The 22,811-nt window shown below is 46.7% G+C and overlaps 1 protein-coding gene across 1 annotated transcript in view; it reads left to right on the forward strand.

Moving 5' to 3' along the window:
- Window positions 1-21,742: 21,742 nt before the first annotated feature.
- The window catches only part of nkpd1 (NTPase, KAP family P-loop domain containing 1), a gene marked incomplete at both ends in the record, with an annotated part of 59,885 nt that continues 58,816 nt past the window's right edge, over window positions 21,743-22,811 (forward strand). Inside the window, 2 exons of the mRNA XM_080526322.1 lie at window positions 21,743-22,219; window positions 22,316-22,649. Of these exons, the coding sequence (XP_080382448.1) occupies window positions 21,743-22,219; window positions 22,316-22,649 (811 nt within the window). The remainder of the gene's footprint in view (window positions 22,220-22,315; window positions 22,650-22,811) is intronic.

Consider the following 22,811-nt stretch of genomic DNA (forward strand, 5'->3'; position numbering starts at 1 on the left):
CTCTCCCTCTCCCTCCCTCTCTCTCCCTCCCTCCCTCTCCCTCTCTCTCTCTCTCTCTCACTCTCTCTCTCTCTCTCTCTCTCTCTCTCTCTCTCTCTCTCTCTCTCTCTCTCTCTCTCTCTCTCATCCAGCCAATTGCCAGTCTCATAATTATCTGCATGGCCCAGGCCATGCATGACATTGTCTCGGCAAACAAAGCTTTGATTCTCCTCTCAGTCCCTCAATAATGAATTAATGCCAAGACCGGTATAACACTAATGCATCACACAAAGATGGCTATCAGTTCTAAGAGAATACTCCAGAAGGCTGGTTGAGGACCGCTGACTGTTTAGCCAACCAGAGTTGTTGCAGGATGCGTCGTTTTCACACATACAGGTGTTGAAAGGCTTTTTATGACTCTTGTAAACAACACATTGAGAGATGGCTGTACCCATATGAAGGAAGTTGATTCCCAGATGTATATTATACTGCAGTCGGTGTTTCTAACCCCTCGTCTTGTTATATCCTCTGTAAAGGCTTTTGTTCCAGCCCAGCACCAACACACCTATCTCAAACAAGTGCACAGTAAACATGTTGTCCCTCACGAATGATGTAGCACCCCTCTATAAAAGAAGAGTGATGGGCTCTCCTACCACAGCTACGCAGACGACACTCAACTCTTCCTGTCCTTCCCCCCGTCTGATGTACACGTGGCAACCCGTATCTCAGCATGTCTCGCTGACATTTCAACTTGGATGGCTGACCACCATCTCAAGCTCAATCTTAACAAGACCGAGCTCCTCTTCATCCCCGGGAAAGCCTGCCCTCTCCAAGACTTCTCCATCACAGTGGAGAACTCTACTGTAACCCCCTCCCTGACAGCCAAGAACCTTGGAGTGATCCTGGATAACCGACTATCCTGTGCGGAGAACATTGCAGCAACGGCTCGCTCCTGCAGATTCTTCCTCTACAACATCAGAAGGATACGACCATTCCTTACCAGAGAGGCAGCGCAACTCTTGACCCAGGCACTGGTCATCTCCCGCCTGGATTACTGCAATGTACTTCTGGCTGGGCTCCCCGCTTCAGCCATTAGACCTCTGCAGCTCATCCAGAATGCTGCTGCAGGCTGGTATTCAACCTCCCCAAACACTCGCATGTCACCCCTCTCCTTCGCACCCTGCACTGGCTCCCGATAGCAGCTCGCATCAGATTCAAGACCCTGGTGCTTGCATACCAGGCAGCTAAAGGGACAGCCCCTGCCTACCTGAAGGAAATGGTAACCCCCCAAACCCCTGCCCGCTCACTCCGCTCCTCCACCTCGGCTGGCCGACTGGCCCCACCTCCTCTACACAGCAGTCGGGCTGCCCGATCACGTCTCTTCACAACACTGGCCGCCACAACACTGGCCGACTGAGCTCCCCACGGCCGTCAGAACGGCTGAGTCACTACCCATCTTCCGTCGTAGACTGAAGACCCATCTCTTCAGGTTACATCTTAACTGCTCCTCCTGAGACATCTTCTGACCCTCACCACTACGTCTCCTAAAGACACCCGCTTTCCCCTCTACTGTGTCCCTAAGAACTTCTATTGCCCCCCTTGTACTGTTTCTCAGTTTCTCCCAAAAAAACAAAAAACAAAAGTTTTAGTAGAAGGCGATAGGAAAAGGTTTTTCCTTCTATCAGTGGCCCCGGGCCCGAGCTAGATTACTCTTCCTGCAACGAATGGTGGATTGCTGATTCACATGCTTAGTATTCAAATGTATTGATTGTAAGTCGCTTTGGAATAAGGCGTCTGCTAAATGCCAAAAATGTAAATGTAAATGGAATGAATGCAAGACATTTATTCATCAACTTTTTACTGAGACATTCTGGTGGGCTGTTTTACAGTGCTGTGCACCCCTTGAACACCCTTTAGCTACTGGGAGTGACGCCAGCCTCGGTGATCATCAATGCTAAATCACATTTGCACTGGTGTTAATATTTAATCACTATGAAATATCTCTCAAACCAGCCATGGCTATTCCAATTTGTGACATATAATCATAAGATCAGAGCAGTAGACCCTACAGAGAGGGTGCTGTGAGCCTTTGTGTGTGTGTGGGGAAGAAAAATGGGCTCTGAAGCTATTTATTAGGCGTTGTGATTATTGAATAAACACTGATGCTTTTAATCCATTCCCAGGGATGTAAATCTTCTGTTCATTAATAGAACATAGTGGCTTCTGTTATGTATCTGGGACACATTATGGGCCACATCACTGCTGGAGAGAGGAGCATAAGTCGCTGATTGGCTATTCTATTATTCACAGTAAAAGGATGTGTCAGTGTGTTACAATGCCTCTGATTGCACATAGACTTGAAATGCATTTCGTGTTCAACCTGTTATTAATAAAGGACGACAGGTCAGGGAGGGACACGCAGCACGTCATGATGAATTGTTGTTGAAGTTTGTGAGACAATGGGGTAGCTTTTCTCCTCCAGTCTTTCAGGGCGGTATATCACCACGTGACTTCTCTTGTCTTTGTTTGCGCCGTGGCCTACTGGAGCTGTCAACAGTATTGTACTGTAGAAGACAAACCTCCCCAAAGTGACTCTGAGGGTGGACTTCCTACCAGAACCCAGTCCTAGCCTGACATCTCAAGGACATTGTCATTAGACACTGACTCAAACCACACATATTCAATCAAAATACTTTGTATGAATGCATAACAGTGATATATTCAGACTTTCTTTTCTTTATTTTTTTTTTTTTTTTTAACTTTATGCCCGTTGAGTGGCTGTCAGGGTCCTCGCACTGTTCCAGTATCATGTACCTATCATGTAACCTAAAGTGTTACCTCCTTGATCAAAACAACCCTTTTCAGATTCAGATTCAGCCGCATCACCTTCTGATGTATAATTCATATGAGGGAGATGTGCTGGGTCGGGCGGAGGGAGGGGGTGGTTGGGGGGGGGTTAGGGGGGGCGTCTCGCAGGGCTCTGGTAATTAACTTGTGTAAATGACAAGGTCATTAACAAAGTTAAGATGGTAATTGCCGCGTCCTGAATACGGTGGAATTGCAGCCAGACCTGTCGTGTTCCTGGCTGCACTGCTGACCTCAGCACGGCGCGTGCCCAACAAGGGGCTGACCAAGCTGCCGACGTTGCATTAGTCAGGAAAATGTTAAACAGCGGTGGAATCATGGAAATATTTATGTAGAGACATTGGAAAGTTATGATGAAGGGTCGGAATGTAATTTTGTCAAGACTTAATAACGCTCTGGATTCATCATGACTCGACTGAAATATCTACGGTAGAGTAATATCCAAACCACACACCCGTTTACTGTAATACCCACCTCAATAAGTTATCGCTGCTCCCCCTAATAGTAACTCCTTCCCTTTCTCATTTTCTCCTCATCCCTCTCTTTTCCCCTCACTGTATCCTGAGCCATAGCCAGCCAACACAGAATAACATGTTGCATTTCCATGGCTGACAACAGACAAGGGGGATTTTAGACCCTGTCAGGAAAAGAAAGTGTGCGTGTGTGTGAATCAACTCCTCCTGAAAACTGTTATTCACTCCTGAGTGGCTACACACACATGCAACGTTGAGCAATGTCAGGACAATTAACCCAAAGTGCACTTCTGCTAAAGCACACAGGCAGCATGAATCTCCAGTACTGGAGTGCTGTGCTGTTCTCCCACAACACAATACAACCCTGCCTCGTCTGTGTGCAAGTCAGAGTACAGAATGACTTCCTATCTGTCACTCCGCCTTCAGTTTTCTTACTCTAGGCTGGTTGTTTGTCTTTGTGTGTCTTCTAATAAGACGTATTTTGCTGTACAGAATATTTCAAGTCTTAAACTGAACAGAACTGAAAACATTTGTAAAGGTTCTTTTTTTCTCCAGCCTATTTTGCTCAGGGCTTGTTGTGGGGCCTCTAAATGTAGTTAAATCCATTCTTGCAATTGTATTCAGTTAATGTAACAAAATGAGACACAAATGAAGACTAATGATTTACCTCATTCGGTTAAATATGAAATTCATTTTGATTACTCTCCTGCTCAGCAAAGATTTCATAATCTCTCCAATTTAGCAGTCGCCTGAAATGCCGCTAATGATGAAAACATCAGTCAACTCCCCACTCCTCAACTCCCCACCCCCCCACCTCCCACCCCCGCCTTTGTTCTGAAGATTCTGTTAACTCTGACATATGCTTCTAAAAGTTGTCTCATGCTGAGAGGTAAAAAAAAGTATTCATTATGACCTTACAAGACCTCTGTTAAGTTCTATTCCAGACACTCTGTGTGTCATTTTAGCGACCCCATAGTCTTTTTTACAACTATTCCCCTGTGATGTTTGGGCATATTGGCAAATTAAACAGATCAATCACTTTTTATTGAACGTAATTAGACACTCAGAACCTTTCATATTACAGGGATGTGACCGAATTGACAGCGAGAGGAGATATACTTGGTTCGTTCTAGAGTGTCGTTATAAGCACAAGTTGTTTTTTTTTGAAGATGGGCTGGGGGCCCAGAAACAGAGACTTGGTTCAGGTTTCAGATAAGTGAATGCAAATTACAATTTACCCTTGTCGGATGTTTAGCAAAATTACAGGTTTGCTCCCTTGCAGTATGTCAGGTCATGTGGCACAACCCTTATCCACACATGCACACATGCATGCGCACGCACGCACACGCACACACACACACACACACACCCTGTATACACACTCTGCGGGTGCATGCCAGCAGGGGTTAAAGTGGGTCAAGGGCTGCTCAGCTCCTAGATTAAATTCAGCCAATCCTGTGTGACCCAGCATCAGCAATCTGTCTGTAGAATCATTAGAGGGCAACGTTTTTAGTAGCCGAGCACTGAGAGACAAAATTCAATCAGGTTGGGACATTTTTAGCACCTCCCTCTGCCAACCGCTCCACCCATCCCCAAGCTTTTATATCCCGCAGACTGCAGGGTGATCAACCACGGAAAGGTCACAAAGTGCCCTCCTGGTGGACATCAGGACTGCCCACATCAATCCCGTTTTCCCTAGATGGCCATGCTGCAAAATCTTAATTGGCTATATTGCTGAAATGGATGGGCTTGGAATGGAGCTATTTGGTCTTAATTCAGGGTTAGGGTTAGGTGTATTGTTAGAGGTAGGGTTAGAGGTTAGGGTTAGGTGTATTGTTAGAGGTAGGGTTAGGGTTAGGTGTATTGTTAGAGGTAGGGTTAGGGTTAGGTGTATTTTTAGAGGTAGGGTTAGAGGTTAGGGTTAGGTGTATTGTTAGAGGTAGGGTTAGGTTAGGGTTAGGTGTATTGTTAGAGGGAGGGTTAGGGTTAGGTGTATTGTTAGAGGTAGGGTTAGGGTTAGGTGTATTTTTAGAGGTAGGGTTAGAGGTTAGTGGTGGAGGTGCACGTCTTGTTTTGTTTTGCGGTATGGCTATCTAGTGATGACTCATCAATCCCGATTCCTGGGTATCCACCATCGTATAGGCTATAGTGAAGCAGCCCAAACAGCCAGCAAAATGGCTCCCACCAAAAGTGACAAGTCATCGTACGGTCATCCTGAATCGGATCATCGTGAGTCATCCTCACTCCTGCTGCCAGTGGCCGCCAGTGACTCCTTATTGTTTTCCTTATTTAATTGATTGGCTACACCTGTGCCTTGTTTTAGTTCCAGTTTATAATCCTGGGGGGGTTATTCCATCAACGTGGTTAAAGGAAAATCCAGGCCTGGAATTTTGTATACGTTTCGCAAGACTTATCAAAATAAGCTTAGATTTTCCTTTAGCGACGTTGATGGAATACCCCCCTGGAGTTCTGCTACACTTCAGTCTTCAACCTAAGTTATTTTATGTACCTGTGCCATCCTGCGAATCTAAGTAAAGTCTATGTAGTCATTATTGCATTTGAGTCCTGCCTCCTTCCTACACTTGGGTCCACTTGAACCTACACTTCAGTGTGTTGGGGTGTTCTGTCTACATAGTGTGTAGGATGGCAGTGTTCGGCGAGAGAGGGGCGTTTATGTTTTTCTTCTTTGGAGAAAACAACAGGATGATGAAGGAGTTGGTATTCTCCTCCATTACTGTTAAACACATACAGTCATCATGTGAACCGAAACTGCAAAAACAATTCATCTTCCCTGCCACTACTTCTGAGTGTGTGCATTTATGTGTGTGTGTGTGTGTGTGTGTGTGTGTGTGTGTGTGTGTGTGTGTGTGTGAGTGTGTGTGTGTGTGTGTGTGTGTGTGTGTGTGTGTGTGTGTGTGTGTGTGCGTGTGTGCGTGCGTGCGTGCGTGCGTGCGTGCGTGCGTGTGTGTGTGTGTGTGTGTGTGAGTGTGTGTGTGTGTGTGTGTGTGTGAGTGTGTGTGTGTATGCGCGTGTATGTGCGTGTGTGTGTGTGTGTGTGTGTGTGTGTGTGTGTGTGTGCATGGAAAGTGCTGATGTGATGCCACACTCAATGGACATTACTATGAAGATTAATGGCATTGGATGGGTGTGAGAAAGAGAGAAATGAGAGAGAGACAAAGAGGAAGAGTTTCAGTAGGAGAGAGGGAGAGTGAGAGTTGGGTGAGGTAAAGAGAGCGAGACTGTAAGAGAGGAAGAGAGAGAGAGGGAGAAAGTGAGAGAGAGTTGGGAGAGACGAAGACAGAGAGAGACAGTCAGAAAGAGGAGGGGGCAGTGTTTGCAAGGCCGTCTAACAGTTCATTTACATATCTTGATGCATTAGGTGGGGGTTGCGGGGTTGGGGTGGAGTGGAGTAGAGGGGGGCAGTCTAATTTTGAAAAACACCACCCTAGCAGCAATTAAAATGTGTTTTTAATCCTAGCCACTTTGAATTTGTAATGTCTGTCTAATAAGAAGTTCCTAATTAGCGAGCCATCTTAGCTTTTGGGGAAGTGTTGTCCGTGAGAGAGTGGTTGTAGGTGGGGGGGGGGGGGGGGGGGAGACAGGGAGATACGGAGATAGAAGCAGCTTGTTTGATGACATGCAAATAGAATGAGGGATAAACAATGTAAACATTTGGAGATGTTCTGTCCCCTAGTGGTTATCAATGACATTGCATCTATCTAGGAGGCAGTCTGGCTAACAAAGCTAAAGAAAACAATGTCATATTCTAAACATAATCACAACGTATACAAATGCAATGTTGTTCAAGTATATGTTACCAACCTACAGCATGATATTTAAATATAATATTACTAATACTATACTGAAATTCAAATACTGAAATTCAAATCTGACAGATAAACATCTAAACTAAAACAGCCCCCCCCCCCCCCCCCCCATAGACAGACAGACAGGCAAATAGACTCTCTTGTAAACATTAACTGAGGTGTTTTGTATTCTCTCCTGGGTGGAGAAATCTCAAACCTGACAAATTATAGATGAGCAGTAAACACCATCAATTTATTATTGTCGTCCCACATAGAGCACACTGTAGAATCTTAACCCCGGGCTATGCTAAGTAAACCTGTCAATCTGCTGCGCTCCACTGGAAAAGTGTGTGTGTGTGTGTGTGTGTGTGTGTGTGTGTGTGTGTGTGTGTGTGTGTGTGTGTGTGTGTGTGTGCGCGCACTCGTGCGTGTGCGTGTGGGTGTGCGCATGCACGTGCGTGTGCTCTATGGTAACTACCGTGTACAGACCAGAGATGGGCCGGCCAGAGTGTCTTGCTTATTTTTGTTTTCCTCTTACAATCAGCGCCTGGTTTAGACTTGAGAAATCAGGTGTGTCACTTCCTGAGGAATCAGTCACATCAATCCATCAGTCATCAATCAATCAGGAGAAGCTAATGGGAGAAGACGCTACAGCATAAAAGGACCATTACTGGCCGTTCCTGGAGTAAAACATGTACACAAAACCACCATCACGTTTCATCAGCATCTGCCCTCGGTAAGTAATTACACAAGCAGAAATCGTACTTACAATATTAGAATGTCTATTTCTGTGAGATTGTGTCAATCATTTAGTGATATCATCATAAAATAATTAATTAAGTGAATATAATTAATTAATTGAATTGATTAATCCTGCTCAACATAGAAAGGAAAGGTTAATATCATTGCTGACAACACAAGCCTCTAACTACTGTTAAGTCACGATTGTTCATATAAATAGATCCTACGTGCGATTAACACTCTGTGACGTGTTAAATGACCTCTTCTGTAGCATGTATAGTAGGAGACTATTACTGTTTATCCATCTGTCTTTATTATTATATAACAGCAGGAGAAGAACCTTGATTATCTCTGAATGCAGCTCAAATGCCGCCTTCGATTGTAAGGTAAAAGAATGGTCAGTATTGTTGATCCATGATAGCATTGTAAGTAAAGTAAAGCTTTATTTATATAGAACCTTTCATACAAGAAATGCAGCTCAAAGTGCTTTACAACAGGAATAAGAACATAAAGTGAATATAAAAACATATACATGCATAGAATGAATATAAAAGCAGGGGGAAACAGTCCCTTTCATCTCCCTACCTTACACAATCTTTCTGTACATCCCACTGGCTTTCCACCAGCACCACGAACATCAGTTTTTGGGTGTAGTCATGTTGATTGTAGTCATGTTGATGCAGCTGCTGTGTGTTGCTTGATGCATTAGACACTGAAGAGAGGGATTGCTTTGTCATCAATAAGTGGTCATGAATTGCTCTGTCATCAATAAGTGGTCATGAAGGAAAGGAGATGAGAGTGAATTTGTCGAAAGAGACTCATTCAAGAGTACTGGAACACAGCTCTTTAGCAATTACAAACAAGAATATCCTCTCTGTTCTCCCATCTCCATGGCCTCTCTGTTCATGGCCGGCATGGTGGCTGTGTGACATGGACACACCAGGCTACAGGGGTCCTCCACTGGAGAGTTCACAGAGCTCCAGGCACAGCATGACGTTAATGTCTATGTGAGAGGATGGAAAATTACCGGCTCGGCGAATCGCAGGTGGTTTAGTGACCCCCTAATGTTAACGTTATTGAATCCCAATCCCCCACAACACCCACAGCCCCACAGGCAGCCAGAGGGAATTAGGGAAACTATTACCCCCAAATGAAACATAGAATGAAGGCCAGGAATAGAACCCCCCTGCTTGTTTTAACCACCAGTGAGGACCTAAAGGTTTTCCAATCAGCAGCTAGGGTAATGATGGGGTTGAGCGGACTTAAAGTGTTGTTCTTTACAAAGGCAGTTTAGTGAAGTTTTGGGGATTTTTTGTTGTAGTCTACTGTTTTGTTGTCTGTGTTTGTTTGTTGTTGTTGTTGTCTTGGAGAAAAGTTGTTAGAATACGAATCAGATTCAGAATCGGTTCTTTTGATTGACTGCTCCAAGGAAGAGGAGAGATGTTTTCTATTGCACAAGTGGAAATGTATTGAAGATCACACGTAGAGTACAGAGTATAGCACCTTAACCTGAGGCGGTCTCAGAGGAAAGGTCTGTCTAAGTGTTCAAATCATTACATATATATTTTCATGAAACTCAGAGTCCTTCCCCTTTTGGCCACTATGATGTAAGAGCTGAATGGCCTATTAGAATGTTCTAAAACTATGAATGGAGTGTTGTCTTGTGTTAGACGTGAGAGTTTTTTATCGGTTCTTACAACACCTGGATTCATGGTCATCAGACAGTTCCCAGACAGGAGCTTACAATGGGTCGTATGTGTTCTTAGGATACAATACTGATAATGTGCATATTAAAACAGGAAAACTGATAAGATATGTAACATCATAGCTAAGCAGCTGGTGCTAGACGAATGAACAATAGGACCTTTGAAAAATCTATATAAAATATAAAAATATATAAAATATATCCTAACAAAGTGGTGTGGCTTAAGTGCTCATACTTATATTGTCTACAAGACGTTCCCTCACAGGAAAAATAAAGTTATTAGAATTTGAAGGTTTTTCTATCTTTGTGTCATCCATTGCTTGAACAAACCCAGCCTGTATTATTCCATAACAGCATCCAACAAAGGTCTCATTCTGGGCATAGATATTGCCTATATGCTGCTATATGCTGCTAAAATAAAGAGCAAACCTTTTGCATTCACAATACAACAACAATAACACAACAACAACACATTTATATGAGAGGCCATTGGGAGGACATGTTATGCTAGCTACACAGGCACAAACAAAGACATTATCTTACACAATCAGATAGAAACACATACTGCTTTGTTTACAGGGAACATTGTACTATATATTTCCACATCTAACAACATAGATTGAGGATATTCCATCTATAGGCTATTGTCTCTATACAAATCGTTATAAAAAAGAAAAGGAAAAGGAAAACACTTTCAGCAATTTGAATTGCATTTATGAATAATGACCTACAGGCCTACAAGATCACGAACACAACAGTGATTTTGGTTGTGGACCAGACTTCTATCACATCCCTTGTGATTGCAGAGACAAAGGTTGGTTGTTTGGGAAGCAGTGTCCTTCCTCAGTCGCTGGGAGACATGCAGCCATGGAAGGGAGCCATAACTTCCCTATGAGCATTCTGCTCACAGCATGGTGACCCTGAGGTGAGTCTGTCTCTCTGGCTCACACAGCTCCATGAATTACAATGTCCACTACACCACACCACCCTGGCCGTGGCTCTGGACCCGCCACCCCTCCCCTTCCTGCGGTCACCATGCTCCTGCCTCTCTGAGCTGAGAGGAGCTGTCCAGGAGGTAGAGCTGTGCTCCGAGGATGAATAGCCAGTATCAGACTGCTAAATAACGTATGCGGTTACAAACAGATGGGAGAGACAGACATATGTCCACTCTCTGTGTGTGAGCGTGTGTATGTGTGTGTGTGTGTGTGTGTGTGTGTGTGTGTGTGTGTGTGTGTGTGCGTGTGTGTGTGTGTGTGTGTGTTTGTGTGTGTGTGTGTGTGTGTGTGTGTGTGTGCGTGTGTGCGTGCGTGCGTGCATGTGTGAGAGAAAGAGACAAAGAGAAAGAGAGAGAGGTGATGGCAAGCCAACAAAAGGGGCTAATTTGCCATGGTGTTCTTGTTCATCATGTGATGTCCTAATTTTCTAATTTCATTGGATCACATCAAGCTTTTGCCAACTGTCTCCAAAGAGAGAGAAAAAGAGAGAAAAGGGGGGGGAGAACATGTTGGAGAGAGAGAATGAGAGTGAGTCGGGCCACTTTCCAAATATGCATGATTACAATTGCTAATGTGGATAATACCAAGAGATTAATCTTGCCAGGGCATTTATCTCTGCTCCACAGACGAGACCTCCTGTGAAGGCTGCCGTTATGGCAGGGTTGAATAACTTCACAGTCCATAAACAGAATAAAGTCATGCTGGGTACTGTCATATAACATTCCTCCTCGTCCACAGCACAAAGTCTGGATCCTATTGAAATGTTACTGATTGCAGAAGGGTGAACGTGAAAGGGACTTAACGATGGCCTCAGAAACGCAGACAACCAAGACAAGTGAACCCGATGTATGATCAATATTTATGAGTTGGTGCGATCTGAAACCTCAAAGACCTACAGGCGCCTGCACCTCTCTATTCTTCTATTCTTCTCTTCATCCGACTCTCCTTCACCTCCCACCCGCAGTGGCTGAAAGGCAATGAAGAGTATTGTCTATGGAAATGCTCTATTCTCCTGCTGCAGAACTGTCCATGCTGACTACCAGTCCCTCCTGCTGCAGAGCTGTCTACCAGTCCCTCCTGCTGCAGAGCTGTCTACCAGTCCCTCCTGCCGCAGAGCTGTCTACCAGTCCCTCCTGCTGCAGAACTGTTTACCAGTCCCTCCTGCTGCAGAACTGTCTACCAGTCCCTCTTGCTGCAGAACTGTCTACCAGTCCCTCCTGCTGCAGAGCTGGCGCCAGTCCCTCCTGCTGCAGAGCTGTCTATCAGTCCCTCCTGCTGCAGAACTGTCTACCAGTCCCTCCTGCTGCAGAACTGTCTACCAGTCCCTCCTGCTGCAGAACTGCCTACCAGTCCCTCCTGCTGCAGAACTGTCTACCAGTCCCTCCTGCTGCAGAGCTGTCTACCAGTCCCTCCTACTGCAGAACTGTCCATGCTGACTACCAGTCCCTCCTGCTGTAGTCCTCCTGCTGACCAGTTTACTCCCCATATTCCGCCAAAGACTGAAGACCCGTCTCTTCAGGCTACACCTTAACTGTCCCTCCTGAGACATCTACTCACCTGTACTGTTTCCCCTGTGTAATAATAATAATTTTAAAAAATCATCTTCATCATTCTTCCTTCTTCTAGCACGACGACTGGCCCCTGGCCTGAGCTTAGATTACTTTTTGACTGGTGGATAGATGATTCACTTACTTAGTCAAATATATCTCGCTTTGGAATAAGTCGTCTGCTAAAATGCCCAAAATGTAAATGTAATTCTGTAGAACTGTCCATGGTCCCACAGGCTCTCCTGCAGCACAGCTGTCCATGGTGCTGAACCCGTCTTTCTCCTGAATCCTCATGAGTTCTGTCTGACTACATTGTTTGAGTGCAATGGTCGAATGGTAAACAAACATATGTTTAAAAGCGTTCTTGTTGCTGGGGAATTAAAAGCCTTGCACTGACTTACAGGGCCTGATTGGTTGATGTATTCTAACAAGCCTACAGGACATGTGAACCCTCTGTCAACTGTGTGTCTGCCGTGAGTGAGCTGTTTTCTTGATAAGTCAAATGAAACTGAACACACGGCTGAGTGTGGTGAATTAATCACCAGTTGTCTGTCAAATCGAAATTAGCTCTCTGACACGCACCACTGCTATTGTCATCCTGTCACACACACCAACAAGCCACAGAGGAAAACACGGTTTCCTTAGTTCTCTCACCTGGGACAAGCTATGGTGCATTTAAGTGAAACTAAAACTTCTGTATTGTATATTATTGTTTTAAGACATTCAGGCAAGAAATAATTGTTGTCAACCAACGGTAAAGACAGTCACGCCTCCCAGTGAGAATGTTAAAACATGTGACAGGAATATATGTGACTGCATATATGTGACAAGTGGGTCATCTAAAGGACTCTCTCATCTCTTTCCGTTGCGCGGAACACAAGCATATCGCAGTGAGGGATGGCAGCACCCAAAGACGACCCAGCAGAAGGCACACAGTCGTAATGATATACGACGCAAACACGCGACGTGATTTGTTCCCTCCGAAATGTGCCGCTCTAAGGGAGAAAAAAGGTATTTAGAGTCGCAGAGCAGAATGAGATTGTACACATTACATCTAAAAGGGACGTTTCATAAATCTAGCAGTGAATTGCTGGGTACTTGTGGAGTTAATGAACCGCTGCAGTCCCACAGGCTCCTCCTCGTCACGGAGGGTGTAAAACGCTTTTGATGGAGATCCGACAAAACACAGGGTTGATATAAGAACACTTCAAACGCAGAGGCAGTTTGCCGCCCTTCCTCCCTGCCTCCCTGCTGCACAGATCGACAAATCAACCCGGCTCACATACAACACAGTGATCAAGTATCCACACAAACTTGCACTGACATCCACAGCCATCGACCATGCTTTAAAGCTTATTCTGCTTTTTAGCTCAACGATGCTGAAGTCACAGCGCTGTGGATAGGAGGTCAGATCGATGTGTTTTGTTATGTGTAATGTACTGGTGGACACCGCACATACAACTAGAGTATCAACTCTAACGTTACACTCACAGCCGATCTGCGTGTTGCATTATGTTCTGTACTGTTGATGCTCAGCTTGAAGCATGTATGACGGCCACACTGAACCTGTGGAGGTACTGGAATGGGTTGCCATGACTGCAGATGGTAGGGGGGGTTAGGGGTGGGAATGGTGGAAGAGAGGAGTGGGGAGCATAGAGATAACTAGAGGGAAACAGAGAGAGAGAGAGAGAGAGAGAGAGAGAGAGAGAGAGAGAGAGAGAGAGAGAGAGAGAGAGAGAGAGAGACAGAGAAACAGAAAGATAGACATTGAATAATAAGCTCAATGAACAACTCAATGAGCGTCATCAACTGAACATATTAAAAGCCTGGAGCGTAGCTGAGCCTGTGGGCCACCTTTAGGCCTAGAGCCACTTCCTCGCTGGCGTCATGTACGAGCCCCTGGCCTCCCTCAGCCACGGCTGGGCGAAGGGCTCCTGGAGGTAGCCAGTGGTATCTGCATTACACCAAATGAAGATCCTACACTGTTGCTCTGTGCCACAGCGTGGAGGCTGACACGTCACAATGGCGTTGACGTTATCAGCACAAGCACCGCTCTTCCCCAATGATGCTGACAGGAAACCTGGTGCACGGGCACCCCCCCCAGCCATGCCCTTGGTGAGACTAGGAGGTGTTCTATAGTAATGGTTTAGACTTAAGAGTAACTCAGAGAGCGCACAGCCTTCGTCGTATTCCACGGGAGATCACCTTGAACATCAGTGGACGGTAGTTTGATTAGAGATATGAAACAGGGGCCACATCCGAATGCTCTCACGGTTCTAAAAAGGAAGGGTTTGTCTACCCTATCAAACTCTTTTTCCTGATCCAGGAAAAGAAAGCCCATGTCACTGTCATGGTGTGGGTGTAGCTCCTGTTCTCTGATTATCGTTATGGTATAGGATTTGTGTTGTTGTGTTGACGGCGCAGGCGCAAGAGTAGACTAGATGATCGTGAGTGAAGATATTATCAAAGCGTACGCGCCTGTCGATCACCCGTACACTATGATAATATCTTCACTCACGATCATCTAGTCTAGTCTTACGCCTGCGCCGTCTGTTGTTCTTCCTGCACACAGGTAAACATATCCGGGATCTAGCAGCGTCGTCGTCGTGCTCCGGACAAGTAAAACAGCGTTAATGTTGAGCCAACCCAAACCAAACAAACAATCCAAGCCCCCCTGCTGACAACCAAGCATGGCTGCAGGTGCATGCCTGAGGCATCAGTGTATGTGGAGGATGTACTGCTTGTACATTTGAGATAAACCCCTCAAAAAACGTTTGGAAACGTTATTTCAGTCGATTCTCCCTCCCCTTTAATAATACCAATTGGTATTGTATTTTATATCGTTGGAAAGCCTGATTAGTCACCATTAGTCAGTTTTAAGGATCATGCATTCGTGGAATGAGTTACACAGCTAAACGTGTGGGTAGCGGCCCACATTTTTTTGCCAAAATCCCCTGCAATATTCTTCTGTTGGTATTCACTCTCGTTTTGAGCTTCAAGTGCTGGCAGGTGTATGTCAGTCACAGGTGTGTGACTGGCACCTGAATGGCACCTAATTGACAGGAATGATATTCTGGGGCCAGTGGCGATCCCATATCTCCAGAATCTGGGACCTAACTCCATCCTCCAGGATAGCAACACTCGCCCCCACAGAGCCAGGATCATCACAGAGTACCTCCAGAATTTGGGAGCGGAGAGGATGGAATGGCCTGCCGTGAATCCAGACCTCGTGGGATCAGCTTGGGCGTGCTGTACATGCCAGAGTGACCAACGCAACCATGTTGGCTGACTTGCGGCAAATCCTGGTTGAGGAATGACCAGCATGAGGAGGAGGTGCCAAGCTGTTGTGACTGCGTATGGATCTTCCACACGCTACTGAGGTCCCTGACAGTGTAAAATGAATAAAGTGTAAAAATGGCCAGTATGTGTTGTTTTTTCCTTATTACTGTGGGAGAGTGCAATCATCCAATCCACCAAGCAACTCAAAACGAGAGTGAATACCAGCAGAAGAATATAGGGGATTTTGGCAAATATTTGTGGGCCACTACCCACACGTTTAGCTGTGTTGCTCATTCCACGAATGCATGATCCTTACAAGTTGTACCTCATTGTAAAGGTGACTAATCAGGCTTTCCAACGATATAAAATACAATACCAATTGGTATTACTAAAGGGGAGGAATAATCGACAGAAATAACGTTTCTGAACTTTTTTTGAGGGGTTTATTTCTCACACATCTTTCTCTCTGACATTGTTTGCGTGGATGTATTAGTGGAAGAAGACCTCATGATAAAAGACCCTTTAGTGCCTGTGACACCCCTCTTGTCTCTCATCTCTGTCTAAGGAAGTTGTCCAAGATAACCTCCTTTTTGGAGAATAAAATATTGGAGGGCAGGGTTTTGTGCGGTTACGTAAAATGAACTGGCCCGATAAAAAAGATTCCCTTGGGATGTAAAGACCTCGACCTTTCACGTGTCCTGTTCACTTGACCTTTCCCATGTCTGTTCCGACGACAGACTTCTATGATTCTGAACCCCAAACATGTACCCCTCGATGTATCTGTCAAATCAGCTAGAGATGACAAGGTATCTAGAGATGATAAGGCCCATAATCAATTGTCATTACCTCAGACACCATGACATGTTTTTGCTGGTGACACTGTTTCACCAGGCCCATGGCCTGAGACGCACAGCCTGAGACTCACAGCCTGCAGAGCCAAGAGACACAGCTACTGATGCCCAAAACACTAGTGAGGGTAATTGTCTCACTTCAATAAAGAACAAAATCGTTTTTTTTGTTGCTGTTTTTTTATATCTGCCCTCTGCGGAGCCAAATCGTTATTAACAGAAGCAGCACTAAAAAAACATTTGAAAAGAAAGACTAAAAACATAGGGTTAGGGTTAGTTCAATTCAAGCATGTTCAGATCTATTCAGCTGTGACTCTTATCTCTCTCTCTGTCTCTATTGCCTGTGTGTAAACACTCATAAGAAGATATTGATGCATACCACACTGGAGCAGAAACACTTCCACTCCATTGCTTGTTCAGACTAGATTATCGATCTTCACAAACATCACAACTCCAGTGGTGGTGCTGCTGCAGTAGTCTCTCCTCTCCTCTCCATCCCTTTCCTCTCCTCTCCTCTCCATCCCTTTCCTCTCCTCTCCTCTCCATCCCTTTCCTCTCCTCTCCTCTCCTCTCCTCCTCTCCTCTCCTCTTCCCTTCCCTCCCCTCCCCTCCCCTCCCCTCCCCTCCCCTCCTCTCCTCTCCTCCTCCCCCCTCCTCTCCCGTGCGTTAGCTCTATCAACAACAGCCAGCGCCACATAGTACAAACACCCCTGGATTTACCCTCCACGGGCAGAGCCATAACAACTCGCTAAGTGTTTGTTCAAGCAGGAGGCAGAGAGGGACTGGAGGCAAGAGCAGAAAAAGCCATCAATCACTGGGTGGGGACTGTTTGCAGTCTGACAGTATTACATCCTTGGACTGTTCTGTTCTTGGCTGGGAAGGGATAGGCTGTCTAAGGGGGTGTTGTGGAGGGGGGGCTTCTCACTGAGCGTGTGCGGAAGACAGAATTAGCCAATTACAGACAAATAAATCATGTTCACGGTGACGGCTGCGTTCAGAGTAAGGGAGTAAAAAAGCTCTTTTAGAATCCAGGGAAGTGAAGTGTCCACACCACAGCAGAGTGATGCTATGGAAGTGGTGAGGACAGTTTGATGAATGAATCAAGTTGCTGCTGATTCCTCCAAATAGTGTGTGTGTGTGTGTGTGTGTGTGTGTGTGTGTGTGTGTGTGTGTGTGTGTGTGTGTGTGTGTGTGTGTGTGTGTGTGTGTGTGTGTGATTGTGTGTGTGTGTGTGTGTGTATTCAAATGTTTCGATTTGAAGAACCTGAAGTATACATAGTGAGTAGGAATCCCAACATCTTCATGATAAATATAAAAACAGGGCCACTAGTTTCATGGCACACATTGTAGCTTCTTCAAAGCAGACAAAAGCAATTGAACAGCAATGTCAGACAAGCTTGGAGGAGTAGCAGCCTTCACCTCTTTTGTTGTTTGTATTCTTTCTGGGATAATATATAAGGAAGTGTCATTGAGATTCAAAATCTCTTTTACAAGAGTGTTGTTGCTAAGACAGGCAGCAGCACAATTGACAGGGTTGCAGACATAAAATACATATATTATACACACACTGTATATAACAATTTACAATTAAAAATAAATTACAAAATCTAAAATATTCAGCAATATTCATCACAATAATTAAACAGGGTCAATATGAATCAGCCAAAACAACTACAGCCAGGTGTGCCTGCCTCCAGGTCATTTACTTTAAATGCATCCAGTGAGACCAGCTCCCAAAGATTAAGCTAATTTTGCAACTGATTCCAAGTAGCATACTTAAACGCCATTTGTCCAAAATCAGTACAGACTTTAGGGACAGACAGTAGTGATATGTCCTGGGAGCGAAGACAATATCTTCCTATACTATTCTGAAGGATGTAGATCTGTAGGTAAGATGGAAGAGCAGACCAAGAATAGCCATAAAAAAATGAGTCTACGGGTGGACAAGGCAAGGCCATCCAACCCGAGCATACAAAAAGCAATGTTGAGTAAGGGCTTTAAAATGTGTTATATACCTCAGTACTCCATGGTACAGTAGAGAGTATCCAGCACATGTAGGCATTTGTTATGAGCAGCTATAATGTTTGGACTCAGGTGCAGTGCAGAACATAGGAGACGGGATGCAGGTGTAGAATTCAAAAATAAACGTTGGCTACTCTTTATTTGAGTAATCGGCAATAACTCAACCGAACTATAAACAGCAAAACAATAATCTCCAAAACTCATTCAATCGCACAATGCAATGAATACATACATCAAAGGGGGCGCCAAAGGGTCGCTCAACCAATAGAGCGACCCGACCCCCAATCCTTACAGACATTGCGAAGATATATGCACGTATATAATATCGCCATAGTCCAGCACAGGCATAAAGGTGACAGGCAGCAACAAGTCTCCCTTTGGCCTCGAAGGAAAAGGAAGACTAAAATAAAATTAAAACGATTTCAACTTCAAACAGTTTTTCACCACCTGCTGAATGGTAGGCTTAAGAGAGAGAATTGTCAATTACAATTCCTAGATATTTGGATTGAGATATAGACTCAATCTCAGAGCCCTGAAAAGAAGTGGTGATAGATGGGAAGGTTCAGTGGCCTTGATTTTGTATTCGAAAACATCATACAAAACAAGTTTTAAATCACACGGGAGGTACGTTGCTAAAATAAAATAAAAAATAAAGATGTGAGAGAGTCGGTTTACCATGCTAGGTGTCAAACAGAGTTCTGGAGATGTACATTTTCCCTCTGATCTTCTCTGCCCCTGCTGGAACAGACACATACAGGAAGCGTGGGGGTTGCTACTTCGCCTTGCCAGGCCTTTACTTTGAACATAATAAGAACAAATTGTTGAAGAACAAAGACGTCTTACCTTAGAATTCTAACAAGACAATCTCCACTTCCCTACAGAGCACTAGGGCATTAGGGCTCTCATGATTATATGATGATGATACTTTTCAGTAGTTAAAATGTCCATTCATGTTGCATATGATTACCGACATACTTTTTTACATTACCTGAAAATGTAATACAGCCTACAGAAAAAAGTCAACAGTATGTGGTCCTGAAAATAGTGTAGCGAACGGAAACTGGCAGTGTAACTCGCCCCATGCGGGAGTCGAACCCCGACCTCCCGCATAACCGGCGGCCGCGCTAACCACAACACCAAGAGAGTTAACTCCCTTGGTGGAGCTGTTAACGGGCCTCATACAGGATCGTTATACTATCCTCACCGTTCGGGAGAGCGTGCCCTCACGCTTCACTATGTCAAGTCCCTCACGTGGACACGCCTCTCCGATGGCCTTCCTTCCATCCCAACTTTCTGACACCAGTGTAGCGAACGGAAACTGGCAGTGTAACTCGTCCCATGCGGGAGTCGAACCCCGACCTCCCGCATAACCGGCGGCCGCGCTAACCACAACACCAAGAGAGTTAACTCCCTTGGTGGAGCTGTTAACGGGCCTCATACAGAATCGTTACAATAGTATCAGATGCAGAAAGATGCCATGATGCATTACAATGAATGAATGAATGAATGAATGATCTTTATTGTCATTGTAACAGGTTCAACGAAATTTAAATGCAAAGGTGCAAACAAACAAACACAGTCCTAAGATCTTCTTTTTTTTTTAAACAAGAATGAGACATAAATTGACATAAATAGGCATCTGAGAATGTATCTATTATGTGAACTTCCATACTTCTGGACTACACTATGGCCTATTCACAGGGGGGTATATAGACAGGGGGGAGTAGCATGTAACTGTGTACTTTTATAAACATAAACATATGGGCTAGTAAACTTATAAACATATGAACCCTAACACAAGAATTTAAACATATTGCAGGGTTATAGAACATTGCACTATTCCCATGGTTATTTCACAGTAGTTTCTCGTATTGCACAGGGGGGGGGGGGGGGGGGGGGGTTACAGAGGGGATTTTAAAATTTGTTTTTCTAGATCTTAGCCGAGTTTAGTGCACTTATGGCCCTGGGGAAGAAACTGAACTTTAGTCTTTTAGTCCGGTGGGCATGATACTGAAGCACCTGCCTGAGCGCAGCCGTATGAAGTGTTTGTTGCCAGGGTGGTGTGGGTCCTTGAGGATTTTGACTGCCTTTTTGAGACAGTGGGAGTTGTACAGTTCTTCCAGGGAGGGGAGAGGGCATCCGATGATCTTCTGGGCCGAGTTGACGACCCTCTGGAGCGCTTTCCTCTCTGCGGCTGTGCAGCTGAGAAACCACACGCAGATGCAGTACGTGAGGATGCTTTCCACGGAGCAGCGGTAGAAGGACACAAGCAGGTCTTGTCTGAGATGGTAGTTCCTGAGTATTCTCAGGAAGTAGAGTCTCTGCTGTGCCTTCTTTTTTTTTTGAGTGGGGCAGTCCCACTTATTGTTTTAATTTTATTGGACAGACAGGAAAGTAAGGAGAAGAAGGGAGAGAGGGCATGTCAGCAGGGCATGGGCCGGATTCGAACCCATGCCGACATGGGCATATGTGTGCACTGTAGACCATGGTGCTAAACCACTGGACCACCCCAGGCCACCTGCTGTGCCTTCTTGACGATCGCCGTGGTGATGGTTCTCCAGGTCAGGTCATCCTCCAGGTGGACGCCCAGGAATCTGAAGACTCTGAGACTCTCTCCACGCAGCCCCCATCCATGTACAGGGGCTGTATGACGGTCGTAGTCTGATGACTTCCTCCTGTAGTCCACGATCATCTCCTGGGTCTTCAGTTTGTTCAGCTGCAGGTTATTGGCTTTGCAGAGGACTGACAGCTGCTCCACCTCGTCGCGGTACGCGGCCTCGTCACCTTCGGAGATGCAGCCCAGCACGGTGTCGTCAGCGAACTTGATAATGGCGTTATTGGGGTGATGATGGCGTTGCTGGGGTGATGATGGCGTTGCTGGGGTGATGATGGCGTTGCTGGGGTGGACGGCTGTGGGGACCATGGTGCGTTCTGGCCTGCAGAGGGAGCCAGACTGTTGTTGGGAGGGGGATAATGAGCTGATTACGGACAGGTGTCAGTGATCAGACTCGTTATCCCACTGGTCTATTTAACCTGTGTGTGTTTGTTCCCTCGGGAGAGTGAAGGAGACGGAGAGTGGCTGCCACACACAGAGAGAGAGAGAGAGAGAGAGAGAGAGAGAGAGAGAGAGAGAGAGAGAGAGAGAGAGAGAGAGAGAGGGAGGCGGTTCGAGAGAACGACTGTTCGAGAGAACGACAACCGATCCCGAAAGGGGGCGGAGTGAACGGCGAGCAGAAAAACCAAGTCCCAAAAGGGGAATCAGCTGGGTGTGACGCGCTGGAGCGGTGCACGCCTGCGTTCCCAGCGACTGAACTCTATTCTCCCACCTCTCCCCAGCGCGTCGGTGACGTGGCTGGGCTGTGTAAATAAATAAATACGTGTTGATTGCACCGTTTCTCTGTGTCGACCTCCCTCTGTGCCTAGAGACCTTTACATCTGGCGCCCAACGTGGGGCACAGAGAGGGGGGTCGGCACACGCCAGGATGACGGATGCAGAACTAGGCCAGGTGGTGGCGCACCTGGCCCGTATGCAGCAAGACCAGACGGCCGTGTTCGCGGAGCTGAGGCGGGGACAGGCCGAGGAGCGGGCCAGGTTCCGCGAGCTGCTCAACCGGACCGAACCAGCCGCGGGGGTCCCCGGGTCCGGCCCCAGAAGATGGGGGAGCGGGATGATCCGGAGGCCTTCCTCGCCACCTTCGAGGGGCTGGCCAGGGCGGCGGGGTGGGCGTCCCAGCTGCTGCCCCTCCTCACCGGGGAAGCCCAGCTCGCGGCGCACGGGCTCCCAGCGGCCGCCCAAGCCGACTACACCATCGTGGCCGAGGCGATCCGGTACCGGCTGGGGCTCAGCCCAGAGGAACATCGCCGCCGGTTCCGCGCCTTGGCCTTCCCGGAGAGCGGCCGCCCCTGTACGCCCAGCAGCTGCGGGACCAGGCCCGGCGGTGGCTGAACCCGGAGGTGAGGTCGGGGGCGGAGGTGTTGGAGGCGCTGGTGCTGGAGCGCTTTATTGAGGGCCTGCCGGCGCGCACCTCCGCCTGGGTCTCGTGTCATCGACCCAGCGACCTCGCCTCTGCGGTAATTCTCGCCGACAACCACCTGCCCCGACTGCTGGCTCCAGCCCCGGGCCCAGCCCCGGTCCCGCGCCCTACCCCGACCCCGGCTCCGCGCCGATGGGCTGGCGAGGCGCGGCCTGGGGTACGGCCTGGGGTGGAGCCACGGCGGGAGCCACCAACGCCTGCCCCGAGGACGGGGTGGGCCACCGGGGGGAGGGACGCACACAGGAGGCCAACCTCCACCCCACAGACGGCCCCATGAACGGTAGAGGAGGGATGCTGGCGATGCAGACAGCCTGGCCACCTCCGTCGGGACTGCCCCGTGATGGAGGTGGGCCAGGTACGTATTTTGTATTGATTAGGGACAGACTGTATAGAGTGAGTCGTGACACTCGCAGGGACGAGGAAGTGACCCAGTTGTTGGTACCTAGAAGCCGCCGGGAAGCTATATTCCAGGCGGCGCATTATAACCCTATGGCAGGCCACTTAGGATACGACAAAA

This window comes from Nansenia antarctica (assembly GCF_963989245.1).
Source record: "Nansenia antarctica genome assembly, chromosome: 1".
Classification (NCBI taxonomy): domain Eukaryota; kingdom Metazoa; phylum Chordata; class Actinopteri; order Argentiniformes; family Microstomatidae; genus Nansenia; species Nansenia antarctica.